Consider the following 13,326-nt stretch of genomic DNA (forward strand, 5'->3'; position numbering starts at 1 on the left):
GTACATTTTTGTAATAGTTCAGATAATCTGTGCTTCAGCTGGATTACTCTTGTCTTTGTGGAGAAAGCCAGACTCTGTTTGACCTGGGAAAAGTGCTGCGGGAAGGAGATAGGGGTAGATCAAATGCATCAGGTGACTTCCAAACACACTTTTCCCCTTCTGTGCTAGCCAGACTCAGCTTGTTCTGAGTTAAAACATGTTACATCTCTTGGCCCATGAGATATGGGCCGAGTTTTCATAACAGCTAAAGAACTTGCATGCCTTAATCTGATCTTTTTTTGGGGCCCTGTCTTTCTGATATCAGAAGGGCTCCTATCTGCATCTGAATAAGAGAGAGAAATAGTCTCCTGTGTTTGTAGAGCTTGCCACCAACAGTTGGCTTACACAGACACCTCATCCTCTCCCATTCCCTGAGGTGCTGCTCATTTCTCCCTCTTCATCTACAGCTTTCAGTGAGAGAAACTCTAGGTAGCTGCTTACAAGAAAGCCAGCAGTTTGCTTTCCTATAGTAAACTGTTGTTCTTGAAAGCATAGTTCAAAACCGACCTTCTCACAGCTGGCGGATCCCCATAGTATTCAGATGCCTTCAGGCCAGGCTGAAGCAATTCACTCCAGCTCACTGCCACACTATTGTGTGTAACAGCAGCTCATCCAGATGTTACAGGCTGAGCACAGCCCAGAGTCTAATGCTTCAGGGCTGGGTGCAGCCCCTTTAAAATGGTTTAAAGTATGGTTTTCTAATTGTTCAGATGGATCCAGCTGACATATTTTTTGCTGTGTGTTGATGGAGGATGCTGTGCTCAGCCTGCAGCCAGTCATGCAGCTGTTCCACTCCTCTGGTCTGTGGGGTTTCTGCATTCAGCCTCTGCTGCCTGCTCACCTGACTTGTCTCTGTGCCCAAGTGTTCCAAGAGCTGCAATTCAGGCATCCGGACACGCCAAGTGATCTGCGCTGATGGCGATTCCAAATTCTACAGTCCTGAGACATGCAAAGCCATCCAGCCACAGAAACCAGCCACCCTGGGTAGCTGCAACATGCAGCCCTGCTACCTGCCACAGCGTGAGTGGTACTGCTGCACACCTCGCTTTTCCTAAGATGCTTTTGTTTAGGAGTAGAAATTCCCAGCTCTGCACCAGCTCATGTTCTCAATTTCTTGCCTGCCTGTGCATTTATGTTTTGTGCACATAACCAGAGTCCCAGTACCTGTGCTGTTGAAATGTATGTAAGACAACATTGATGTGTGTCCATTTTGAATTCAGTATTCTCTGATGGCTCTGTCCCAGTGTGTACTGTACACTGACCCCAGGAGTCCCAGTCATGAAGACTGACAACCTGGGCAGGCTCAGTAACTAAAAACTATATCCAGGTCTCCTCCCTCTGTGGAGCAGCTATAAAGGACACAACTGCTTAGAAGATTTTGCTTGCCATCTGTGTCTAGCCTTCATGCCAGAGCTGAAATGCTGACATTTGTCTGCCTGCCCATTGCAGGACAATTCAATTGAATCCAATTGCTGCTCAGCAGCTGTTCCAGAATTAAAAAACATTTTCATCAACTTTAGTCTCCTGTTGATTCCTGAATGCATTTGCAATTATTAGAACATATGGCTGGACTGTCTGCACTCATTTTGTGTACGTCTCTCTTTGCAGAGGTCCCCAGTATGCAGGACACTATGGGATACGATGTCACTCGCCAGTCCTTGCTGACACGTTACAACCCAAACAGCCCTGCCACAGGTTTGGAAGAATTTTGTTAGTTTGGGTTTTTGATGATGGTGGACCTGAAATAGGCTGTGGTCAGGGAAGGTTCCTGCTTTTCTTCATTTCTCTTGTTCTTTTCATGGACTTCTAGAAATTCAAGGAGCCAGGGACAAAGTGTAGATTCTTTTACACAGATAGTGACCAGTATTTGAATTTATCCATGCAGAAGACTCTGTATAGTATATATACATGCCAGGTTCTGGCAGCATGACTTCTGTGCTGGCTGAGAGAAATGCTGCCCAAAGCAGATCCTAGGAATAAGAAAGGATGACGTGATGGGACCACAGTAGTGCAGCAGGTGGTTTCTCATGGGACAGCAGAAAGAATGGTCAGTGCAGTGAGCAAAGACTGGGGAAGGTGAGGGGCGGGCAGAAGGCACATTCAGGTGCATTCTGATGCAGAAAAGCCTGCACTGTAGCCTTCAGCAAGTAAAAAAGAGCAGAGCTAAGGAAAACTGACGTGCACCTGTATGCTGTAAGGAGTTCTCTCCACAGATCCTGGTGACAAAAGGATGCTCCCTGGGAGCTCTATGAACCATGGTACTCAGGGAAATCACCACATCCCATCCACCAAGGACCGTGGCATCAACTTGTTGCCTGTTCGCTGGGAATCCCAGTCACACTCATTAGGTTCCCATCAGCTCAGCTTCTCTCAGGGCCTCACTGCAGGGACTGGCTCTCAGCACTGTCATCAGAGCCCACACGGCTGCTGTCCAGATGGGCACACTCCAGCCTCAGGCCCTTTGGGGAGAGGTTGCCCCTTCAGCTCCTGTCACCAAAACAGGTAACTGGAATATATATGCCTGAGCAGGGAGGCATTGCCTTTCCTGGGGGCTTGCTGAAATTTTGCCTTTACTTGAGCTGGGCAAGTTGGGTACTGCTGCAGCCCTTCTGCCTTTTCCCATAGGTATGGATGCTGTCCTGATGGAGCATCGGCTGCCCAGGGTCCTAACAACATGGGATGCCCGCAATATTTCTATGATGTTCAAGCGAGCAGAAATCAGCCTACTGCACCCACTCCAACAGTAAGTACAACAATTTGTGTTTTAGGAGCCCATCAGATATGAAGATTCAGATTTTACTGCAGTGGCTCACATTGTGGGTTTCTGCTGTGCTTCATCTCTGCCAGTAATGAACCAGTACTCCATGCATGAAGCCCTTTGGCCAACTTTGCCCTTGTGCAGTCTGGGGCAATCCACCTGTGATCCTCTGTAAGCAGGAGACAGAGTGGGAGAGTGGGAGGTGTCTGAGAAGTAGATGACCATCCTGTGTAGGACTGATTGAATAATCCTGAACAATCAAATTTCTTTTGGACAGAATCTTGCCATCCAGTTTTTAGGAGGAAAAAATGGGAAAACCATGGCCACTATTAATTGCTTTTGTCAACTCTGCAGATTAATTGAGGGCAAAATAGCCAGGGAGGTGATTCCTCTTACAGCTTGGGGTGCTCGGTGGGGCCAGCTAAAAAAAAACTGGTCTGCAGCTGGGCTGGTTAGGTCTGTCTTGAAGAGAAGTGCAGCCCTGGCTCCATGGCTGACAGCCACGTTTCCCACCCCTTCCCAGCATGGAAGCCTCTAGGAGGCAAACAGACAGATAGAGGTTCCTCTAACAGCTGGCCTTCTGCAGCCGACAGCTTGGACACGGTGCCTTACATGTGCTACTGTCTTCATGTATGCATGATAACTTTTGGCTTCCAATTCCTATCTCTAAAGGCAAGCCAAGCCTTGTCCCAGCAGCACCCCTCGGGCGAGTGCCGCGGTTCCATGTACGGCTGCTGTTTTGACAATATTGCTTCAGCTTCAGGTCCTCAAGGGGAAGGATGTCTCAATAGGCCCAACTACCGTAAGTGATACTTTAGCTTCTTGGCTTAGAAACATGGGAAGAGTCCTACAGAATGCATGGAAGCTCTGCTTTCTGTAAAATGTAGTAAATTATCTTTTCGAAAAGATATTCTGCCTGGTGGCTGGGGCAGGGGAAACTTGGGGGAAGTGTAGAAAAGCAGCCAGGTGGTTCAGTTCTGTCAACCACTGCAAAAAGTCTTCTTGTCCTCTGCTGATAATTGGACAGACTTGTGTTTGTGTGATCTCAGTCAACCTGCAGGACTCCTGGGGAGCTGTTTGCCCTTGAAAAGACATGCTGGTGCAGCCTGGAGTGCTCCAAGTTGGTTACCAGGTGTTTGAGAGAAGTAGGAATCTAAGGAATCAGGGCTGTGCTCAGTCTCCAGACAACCATGGACAGGGCTGGAATGAGAGATACACCTAAGAATGGAGGTGTTGCTCAGGGCTGCATGGATGCTTTTAACCAGCAGAGATCAATACAGTGCTGTATTACGAGGGCACTAGAGCTGCTGGGCAAAAGCATCTCTGCTCCTTTAGTTCCCAGCTGTATCCTCTGCAGGCACATTGCTGCTGCATTGCCTTGCTGTTTTGCTGCAGCACAGAGATTGCATCGTGGCAAGCCCTGTGAGGCTGCCTTGGGGAAAGGGTAAGCTCTCTGGATCCTCTCTGCTCAGCCACAGCTCGGCAAAGGACCTCCCAGGGCCCTACATTCAGTGTTTGTCAGCATGTGGCTGTGGTACCTGTGACTCAAGAGCCCAGGGCTCAGTTTGTGGACACATTGGGCTGTGGTCCTCTTTATATCAATGTGTGGAGGGGTATTCTGTAATGCATGAGGCTTCACAACTGGGTCTAATCCATTTGCTTTGTGGGCTGGAAATGTGCAAAGAGTAGCCACATGCCCCTTGCAGGACAAGAAGCCCCAGAGCCAGCCTTGTAGCTGCAGGATTCCCCAAGAAAGGCCATAAAGCATCCATCTAGTATCTAGAATTAGAAATGGCTTCAAGGCTGGTTTGCTTTCCACCAGTGACAGAACTGGGGCAGAAAGAAACATGTGAGCAGCTGCCTAATTTCAAAGCAGGGCGGGGTGCCAAACTCGGGTGTCTTATTTTCCCACCTGCCCTCTGCCCACAAGGCCCATCAGATCATCATGGTAGGTGGCTTGAAGCACCTGGACCTTTGTGCTTCATGATCCTCACATTTCCCTCTGTTCTGCTGTTTTTGGTAGCATATTCTGTAACATGCCTGCTGCCCAGTGCCCATGGCCCCTGCTCGAACTGGACCACTCGCTGGTACTTTGTGGCTGTTGTTGGCAAGTGCAACCGGTTTTGGTATGGAGGTTGTCATGGCAATAAAAACAGTTTTGCTTCAGAGGAGGAGTGCATGAGAGTGTGCCACAACTCCACAGGGGTCAGTCCTCTGGAGCACCAGCCCTCTTCTGGCACAGGAGCGCTGCAACACCAGCACACCAGCTCCCGTTCTCGCACAGGGGATGCTCGTGGTCAGCAGCAGCCACCCCTGAGAGAGTCTACAAGTCACAGCCAAGAGGGAAGAGCTTCACTCCCCAAGCAAGACAGACACAGACAGGACAGTCGGAGAACTGAGGTGCTGACAGAGTCTTTGCCAAGGACTGGTGTGCTGGATAGCCAACGCTGGCGCACCCAGCAAAGCAGACTGGACAGCCTGAGCCTGCGGCACTTGTGGGAAACAGCAGTACCTGGGCCCTCGGAGAGGCAGAGGAGCAGTGGCCAGCAGGAGCCGCCCCAGGAAGGCAGGCAGTGGCAGAAGGCTTTTGGAGCAGATGTTTCCATCACAGAGGGATTTGGGTACCATGCACCTGCAGACACCTTCCCAGTGCGGGCTCTGCACAGGTGATGATGTGTTTATTGTATTTCTTTTCCTGTTCTGCCAGCTCTTTATGAAGCACCAGTGCAGCTTCCTCTGGAGTGGAAATGTTGCATCAGCTGGCACCAGCTCACTAGGAACGCCGTGCAAGGGATTGGCTATACGTAGAATCATAGAATTGATTCTATGCATGTGACCCTTTGGTAAATTAAGTTATTCAGGCTATGGAGATACCTGCTGTCCCTGTCTTTGCACTGAAAGTATGGTGTGTGAAAAGACTGCAGGATCCTGGGGTCTTTGTCTGGGGAGCATTCTTACACTGTAAATGAGAATCCATAGGTTTGTCTTGTTCTGACAAACAAATTTAGCTGACTCTCTGACTTCAGAGCCTTTACCTCACCACTGCGTATGAGCAGCAGTGGGTTGTTCTGGGGAACAACATTTTCAAATGCAGGGGGAAAATCAGGAGTGTGTAAAGCAAGATCTAAACGTATCTGCACTGGATCTGTGTCTGTCTGCTGAGCTGAACCTAGTTTCTTCAGAACAGAGGGGTTGTAGGACTCTTCCTGCAGATATTGTAGCATTTGGTCTGTTCAGAGCAGCTTTTGCCATTCAGGGTAGGGCTCCTGTTTCCTGGTGCATCAGCTCTGAGCTGAATAACTAGCCAGTCCTGCTTTGCCCTGTGGCTGTAATTCATCCAGGGTCACATCAGAGGACTCAGAGGAGAGGAAAGCAGCAGTGGTGCCAATGGAATCACTTTCTTTTTCAGAACCATCCTGGAAGAAGCCAGTCCCTCTCTTGTGACAGTAGCTGTGGGGCAAAATGTCCAGCTGATCTGCAGGGCAGGCATGTCCCCCTTCTCCAGAGTGGAGTGGATGAAGGATGGCCGACCGGTCTTGTCTGACAGGTGAGCTCAGCTCCTTTCGTTGGAGAGCAGATGGGCTCCAAGTAACTCAGAGTTCCTCTGGATGGAAGTTTCTGGCACTCCCATCTAAGATATAATTTTTTAAATCTATTTTAAGATCCTGTTTTTCCTGGGAAGTCTGTTTCCAGCAACAGTTTAGAGCCAGACATTGTGTTAAGAAAACCACAGTTAGGAAAAACCCAGTTACTCTTTTTTGCTTGCAGATGATTGCCGGGACTCAACCTCCTCATGGAGAGGGTTGCTGAAAGCAGTTCCCTGTTTTTCCATCTCGGTTTTCTCTCTATTCCTGACCTGCTTTCTGTGGCACTTATTTCCCCTGCATCTGACCCCTCTGTAGTCAACAAGGTTTTGTTTTTCTCTAAGCCAGGGAGGGCACTACATGGTGATGGTTTATGTAAGATCAGCATAAAGGGCTGCTCTACCTTGGGCAGATGCTGTCCCTGGCCAGGCAGAGCCCGTTAATCCTTGCTCCTGTTGCAGGCACACCTACCAGTCTGACAGCTCCTTAGTGATCAGCCTTGTCAAGCCGGAGGATGCTGGGACTTACGCATGCCTCATTTCTGACGGGAAGACAGAGACCCGACAGATTCAGTTACAGATCATAGGTGACTTATCTTCTGCTTACAACTAAAGAGGTAGCTCAGGGCTCCTTGTTAATGGTTATTGACAGCAGGAGCAATAAAGCCAGCTGCAGGAGCAGACTTCCTCCACTGCCACACTGTGCTAGCAGTGTTGTTCCCTCCACGGCAGTGGTGCCCCATGAGCTGTCAAAGCAGTCGGTCTCCTCCACTGTAGGGGTGCCACAAGGGAGTGTAGAGGCAGCAGGGCTTCTTTTTGTGTTGTCTCTTGACAAAGCCTCAAGCCTCAAAGTACTCGCCCCCCCAGCAGTGCCACCCCACAACTGCAGTTGTGGCTTGCCTGTAACCTGCCCATTTCCAGCACAGTGAGCATATCTTCCTCCCTGAGAGCCATCAGCTGCATCCTGATCCCAGAAAGGAAACCCCAGAAGAAAGGCTTCCTGTATTTTCCTGGGCTCTCCATCTCACACTGTAATGTGACTGCTTTGCCATGGCTGCTTGTGCCGGTGCATTGGCCCAGACAGGTCCTGCTGGGTAACAAACAGTTCCCTGTTCTGAAAAACGTGCCTTGTTTAAGAAAGAAAACCAAAAACAATATGAAAAACCAGTCTCAAAAGATGGGCCAGCAAAGCTTCCTGTAGTCTTCAGTCACAAAGTATGCTTTGTCACAGCAGTGGCACATGGAGCAGAAAGCATTGTGGCCTAAGGGATGTGGCAACATGTTCGACAGAAGAGAAAAAGGAGTCTAAAACTGCTTGCCTGTAGGTCTGTGACTGTCATTAGCAGACAGTGCAGGTTTACTGCACTAGTCAGCCAGAAAACAGATGGCTGAAGGGCTCTTTGGCTTCAGTTCAGCAAGCTCTCTCAAGCTCATAGAAACCATATGCAAGAGGTCACAGTAAGAAGTGTCCTTTTACTCACAGATGGCATTTTATTTTGAATAGAGTACCAGAGCGCTGCTACGGCAGAGGTTGAGAGAGGTCAGGTCCTTCACAAGGAAAATCATCAGCATTCGGAGCTATCCAGAGGCAGGAAGGTTGTACAGGCAGCCGGTTCCTCTGTGCATCAGCAATTCACATACACGTAAGTGCACATACAGCAACAGTTTGTCCACCATGCCCAGCTGAGGAGCCATATGGTGTCTCTTCATGTAGAAAAGCTGAAGATTGCAGAGGTCCTGGGTCAGCCATTCTGGGGCACGGCTGGGGAGCAAGCAGTACTAAACTTCTGACAACAGGAAGGAAAGAAGATCCCAGTCGCAAGCTACCTTCTGTCCTCCCCAGGGGTCTCTTGAAAGAAGCATGTTCTGAGCAAAGATGTGCAGGGAGGCTGACAGCAAAGGAGCTGGTTCAAACAAAAGTAGAAATATCAGGGCCAGCATCCTTGGCTGTTCAAGTTAGTGTAGGCAGAAAGAGAAACCTGTTCTGGAAAACAAGCAAAGCAAGTAAGAACTGCTTAACTACCACAGAATAGGCAGAAATACAGATTTTAAAAGCTCCAGTTACTTGAGTCCCCATCCATTTATTTTAAATATTTTGTGAACAAACCAGTTTGTCTCAAAACTCTCTTCACATACTGGATGGTGGTTTTTATGGCTTCTTGCACGGTTTTTTGGTGTTTCTAGGCCCCACAGAAATAAAAGAGCACATTATTTTTGCTCTAAATGCAGCATGTTGGGGCTCTGGGTTAAATGGGACCATGATCTGATCCTTCCCTTCTTTTGAGTTTACAACTTAAAATCCAGTCAATTTGCTGAACTCCCCAGCAGTCTCTTCAGCTGCTTCTGCCTAAAAGCAGAAAGAAGTGATTCATTCAATTAAGGCTCTGTTTTTGTTTTTTTTTTTGAGATCAGGAATTCAGGTCAGAGAAGGGGGGTGCAGATATTTTATTTCACCCCAGGAGCATCACGGTTTAGTTCTCTTCCAAGATGGTGTTTAACTGTAGTTGTAAGAGATCAAAGCACATCAGGAGATGGGTGGTGCCAGAGCCTGACCCCAGCCTTTCTGCTGCATGAAGTGGATGGCCAGCTCCTGGGCCTTGTGTGCAGTCAGGTGATGGCAGTGGGCTCTTCACACTCCCCTCAAAATACCTGCTCAATTTTGTGTGCCATTTAAGCACCTTCAGGGAAGCTTGCTTGGTTCAGGACTTAGCAACATGAGCACATGGCAAATGGTACAAACACTTCCTGGGCTATTATCCAGGGGGTTGCTATAAAAAACAGGGCTGCTGTCTCTAAGGGTTAAGCTGGCCGGCAGGAGTGCAGCACCAACTTGTGCTGAACTGGAGCAGGGTTAAATGGAGACTGCTCTTTTCTGAATGTGGTGAGTGAATGCTAGCAACGGCAAGTACAAGAGCTCTGACAGGAGTGCAGGCACTGCCCTTTCCCATTGGAGGCAAAACAGAAGGCTTGTGATTGAAAAAGCCTTGTGCTGAAAGTCAAATGCCAAACAAGGGAGTTTGTGCAGCTTCTGTTGTGCTGGTGGACTTTTCAGGTTGAGGATGGATAAGAGCAAACCCTCAGCAGTGGAGGCCAACATCGGGGAGAGGGTCAGACTGCCCTGCACAGTGGAAGTATCGCCGGCTCTTACCATTGAATGGCAGAAAGACGGGCAGCCCCTCTCCTCTCCCAGGTGAGCTCCCCAGCAGCTTCACCATTCCCAAAGGCAGGTTCATGTGGAGGAGAACCTCCTCCTACATTGCCTGCCCTGACTCCTCCCTGGCAGAATGGAGCTCCTGGCCATGCAGCTAGGGCCCATCCAGCTTTGTGCTGGCCAGCTTCCCCTGTTAGGAGCCAGACCATACTGCTTGACTGCCCTACCCTCATTCACAGATCAAAGTCTGCATTGAACCCTTGAGTGAACAGCTGTGATACAGCATCTACAAGTGAGCCAAAGCTGAAATATGTTCATCTACAAGATTAGCAGAAATAGAGCACACAGCAGGCAAATCTGCCAAAAACCAGCTGGCATGTGAGCCAGTACATAGGTCCACGGCAGAGAGTTCAGGGTGCTTGCATGGCTTCCACGGCTACTGGTGTTGCTGTCCTACAGCTCCCCTCACCCTCTCCTCCCAAAACCCCGCACCAGCAGCACACTTTCTCAGAGTCTAATCCCAACACTAGTGCTGGGATTTGAGAACTGAACTGCTGTTAGACCTTCACTCAGTATTACTACAAAGTTGTGCACGCTGCTTAGCTTCAGCACTGGTGTCTGGAGTCCCATCCTGACCCAAGCACAGGCTGAGGAGCTTTCTTATTTTGTTCCCCAGACACAGGCAGCAGTCAGACGGGGCCCTGGTCATCAGCCGGGTCAGCTCTGAAGATGTCGGCTTCTTTACCTGCATTGCCTCAAATGGACGTGACCAGGAACAGCACCAGGTCCTGTTCAGACCTCTTGGTATGGGATGTGTGGAGGCATGCATGGCATGTTTGCACACACATGTGTCTGCACACAAGTGGGAAAAAGGGAGGGCAGGTGAAGATGGCTTTCTTTTCTGGCCATGCTTCTTGGCTTCTTACATAACGTGTAACAGGCAGCTTGAGGGAAAGGGAAGAGTGAGTGGTGTTACCCAGTGGTAATCTGTGTGTGTCTAGTAGATCATGGTGCTCCAGGCAGCTGAGAAGAGGAACTAATAGTACAGTAAGAATGACTCTCAGGGTCTTGTTTCTAGGACACTCGTCCCACAATTGCTTCTCCCTGCATACAGGAGCAAGAGGAACTATGAGGATGGCTCTTCTGTGCATGTGATGTGCTTATAACCAGCTGGAGGAAAAAGCTCTTTGAGGCCACTGCTACTTGCGCTTGCTTGGGCCAAAGACCTTAGGAAATCCCCATTCCCTATAGCAACAGCATCATAGCTCCAAACATGCTATTTCAAGGCCTAGGGGTTTGTAGCTTATCATAGCATATGTTGGACTTCTCCCATGAGGGAATGCTCCTACTGCCTGGCATTGTCTTCCTGTTAGTGATGATTTTCCTTCTGGTCTAGGAGAGCTGAGGATCACTGGTCTTCTGCCAAGCATCACGGTACCTGAAGGAGGGACTGCTCAGCTTCACTGCACAGTGACTGGCAACAACGTGAATATAAGGTGGTCCAGGTGAGCAAAAATGAGACAGAACTTCCCCTTCCTTCTCTTCTGGAACCTCATCACTTACCCTCAAAATAATAATACAAGATGCCTGCTAGGCAAGGGAGAGACCCATGGTTCTCAGCCCTAACTTAGCATCACCTGCATTTTCCTAAACAACTTGGCTGTTACCGCCAAATCCTGGGAAAGATGCCTGTGGAGTCACCAGGCTCATGTTCCAGCCAAACAAGGAGAAAAGCAGATGTTAAGCTTAGCTTTCATGGAGTTCAGAAGGGCTCCGTGTTGGAAAGCTGGAGGTATTACAATAGCAAAAACTAAAATGTGTAATCAGAGGGAGACCTTTAGTTGGTCTTTATAAAACTCTCTCTGCCTAACCCGAACAAACATTTTAGCCCCCACAATAATGGTGACTCTTCTCCCAGTTCCCTGCTGCAATAGTTCTCTTCCTCTACTGTCAAGTGGGAGCAAAGGAGATTTTAACGTGTTCTAACAAAGGCAAAGGAAAAGCTGTGTCTTCTTCTCTTGGTGGTTTACAGGGAAACTGAATTTGTGCAAGTGTATGGTCAGGGTTTTTTTTCCCCTATTTGAAAATAACCAGCTTTGTTTTGGAGCTCTGTTGCAAAGGATCCAGAGAGATGGATTGGTAATTGTTTAAATCCCTCTACTCCATGGGATAGGACTGAAGTGGGCCATCTCACAAAGAGCTTTTCTTCCATATAGAAGTTTGGTATTTGAGTTAGCAAAATGATGCAAGTTTCAGAGCCTGAATGAAACCCTTTTCAGTGAAACAAATTTCATTTCCTTGGTAACTGGGAGTCCATAATTCAGGCAGTTTTGCTGCTGGGCACAGAGTATTCCAGGAGGAACAGAACAGACACAATTGTGCTGGTATTTTAAATGTATTTTTTTAAAAGCAAGCTTTTAAGGGAAAGAGGGCACATTGCTCACTGCCCCATATGTTCCTCAAACAATATGCGCTACTATCAATGACAGCCAAATAAGCATTGCCAGACCACAACCTGGAGAGAGGAAAGGCACCCTGGATTTGCTCTGAGTTCCTCAAGCCTCAAAAATGTGTAATAGCGGAAAGGGCAATGTCTTTATGCGGAGCACAAAGCCAGCTGCCTTCCACACAGCCAGTGGCCAATGGACGCAGACTCACTTGGGCTTGTGTAAATATCCAGTTGTAGAGCCGGGTCATGGAAAAAGGATTTTTCTCCCTTCCTGCTGAATTTGTAAAGATTCGCTCCTTCCACAGAGCCTCAGCTCCCAAACTGCAGAGAGCTCCTCTGGCCACGTGGGTGGGAATAGTGACACAAAATGGTTTTCACCACAGGAACGGGGTCCCCATGCGGGCAGATGGGCACCACATCCACCTGTCCCAGGATGGAAGCCTGATCATCAGCAGTGTTCAAGAGGCTGATGAGGGATCCTACACATGCAGCGCCTATAGCAGCAGCAACTCCGTCAGTGCCAGCACAGAGGTGAAGGTGCTGAGGAGCCAGCCTAGCCGTGAGTACAACCTGCCCCCCCTGCTTCTCCCACCATAGTGACTGCCTCTTGATGCTGTTGTAAGTCTGCCTACTGACGTGCCCATCCACCACTGACCTCGGGCTTTGGGGAGCAGTAGGAGCTGCTGGGCTGTGCTTCCCATGGAGCCCTGCTTTCCCTGGGCAGAAAAGCAGGACAGTGGAAATGCTTCCCCCCAACACACATGCATGAGGGTGCTGGGAGCTTAATTAACTTCCCAAGGCCTAAATGTCATAGTTGGTTGACCAAGAAGTTGGCTGCAAGATTAGTAGTTGGACTCTGGATGCCATCCAGCTGGCTTTATACAGGGTGTAGAGTGGTCTCTCCTCAGATCAGCCCCAGAAACTGCATTCTCCTCCTGTGTCTCACCAGAGGTGTCAGTTTCTCTCAACATCCTTGATGTTGGACTAAATTTAAACCAACACCCTTAGAACTGGCAGGGTGGAGAAAGCAGGAGCATGCTGTGGGAAACGAAACCTGAGGATAAGCTCTGGCAGTGTGTGTACAGCTCCTTCACCTTTTGCTTGGCTGCAGCTACTGTGAATCGCATTGTGGACCTGAGCAGTGAGTGCGTGGACCAGCCCCACCTTGCCAACTGTGACCTGATCCTGCAGGCCCAACTCTGCAGCAACGAGTACTACTCCAGCTTCTGTTGTGCTAGCTGCTCTCGCTCCCAACCACGGGCCAGCCCTCCTCATCGCCACAGGTGATAGACACCCTGCGGCCACATCAAATACAGGTGACTGACTGCGAGGCTGCACATCTGAAC

General features: G+C 49.1%; 1 protein-coding gene across 3 annotated transcripts in view; it reads left to right on the top strand.

The window, feature by feature from the left end:
• PAPLN (papilin, proteoglycan like sulfated glycoprotein) overlaps positions 1-13,326 on the top strand; it is a 60,914-nt gene that overhangs the window by 36,242 nt on the left and 11,346 nt on the right. For 2 of the 3 annotated variants that reach the window (XM_057416173.1, XM_057416172.1), the window contains exons 15-28: positions 903-1,059; positions 1,648-1,734; positions 2,253-2,541; positions 2,665-2,782; positions 3,470-3,599; positions 4,821-5,463; positions 6,207-6,344; positions 6,843-6,967; positions 7,885-8,023; positions 9,433-9,570; positions 10,208-10,335; positions 10,928-11,036; positions 12,364-12,539; positions 13,092-13,296. In XM_057416173.1, the coding sequence (XP_057272156.1) occupies positions 903-1,059; positions 1,648-1,734; positions 2,253-2,541; positions 2,665-2,782; positions 3,470-3,599; positions 4,821-5,463; positions 6,207-6,344; positions 6,843-6,967; positions 7,885-8,023; positions 9,433-9,570; positions 10,208-10,335; positions 10,928-11,036; positions 12,364-12,539; positions 13,092-13,267 (2,553 nt within the window). In that variant the 3' untranslated portion in view covers positions 13,268-13,296. Of the gene's footprint in view, positions 1-902; positions 1,060-1,647; positions 1,735-2,252; positions 2,542-2,664; positions 2,783-3,469; positions 3,600-4,820; positions 5,464-6,206; positions 6,345-6,842; positions 6,968-7,884; positions 8,024-9,432; positions 9,571-10,207; positions 10,336-10,927; positions 11,037-12,363; positions 12,540-13,091; positions 13,297-13,326 lie in introns of those variants that run through there. The other variant, XR_008973010.1, reaches the window with a different exon arrangement.

This window comes from Pezoporus wallicus, unplaced genomic scaffold (assembly GCF_028554395.1).
Source record: "Pezoporus wallicus isolate ANWC-B61680 ecotype Strahan unplaced genomic scaffold, APGP_CSIRO_Pwel_v1 scaffold_2146, whole genome shotgun sequence".
Taxonomy (NCBI): Eukaryota; Metazoa; Chordata; class Aves; order Psittaciformes; family Psittacidae; genus Pezoporus; species Pezoporus wallicus.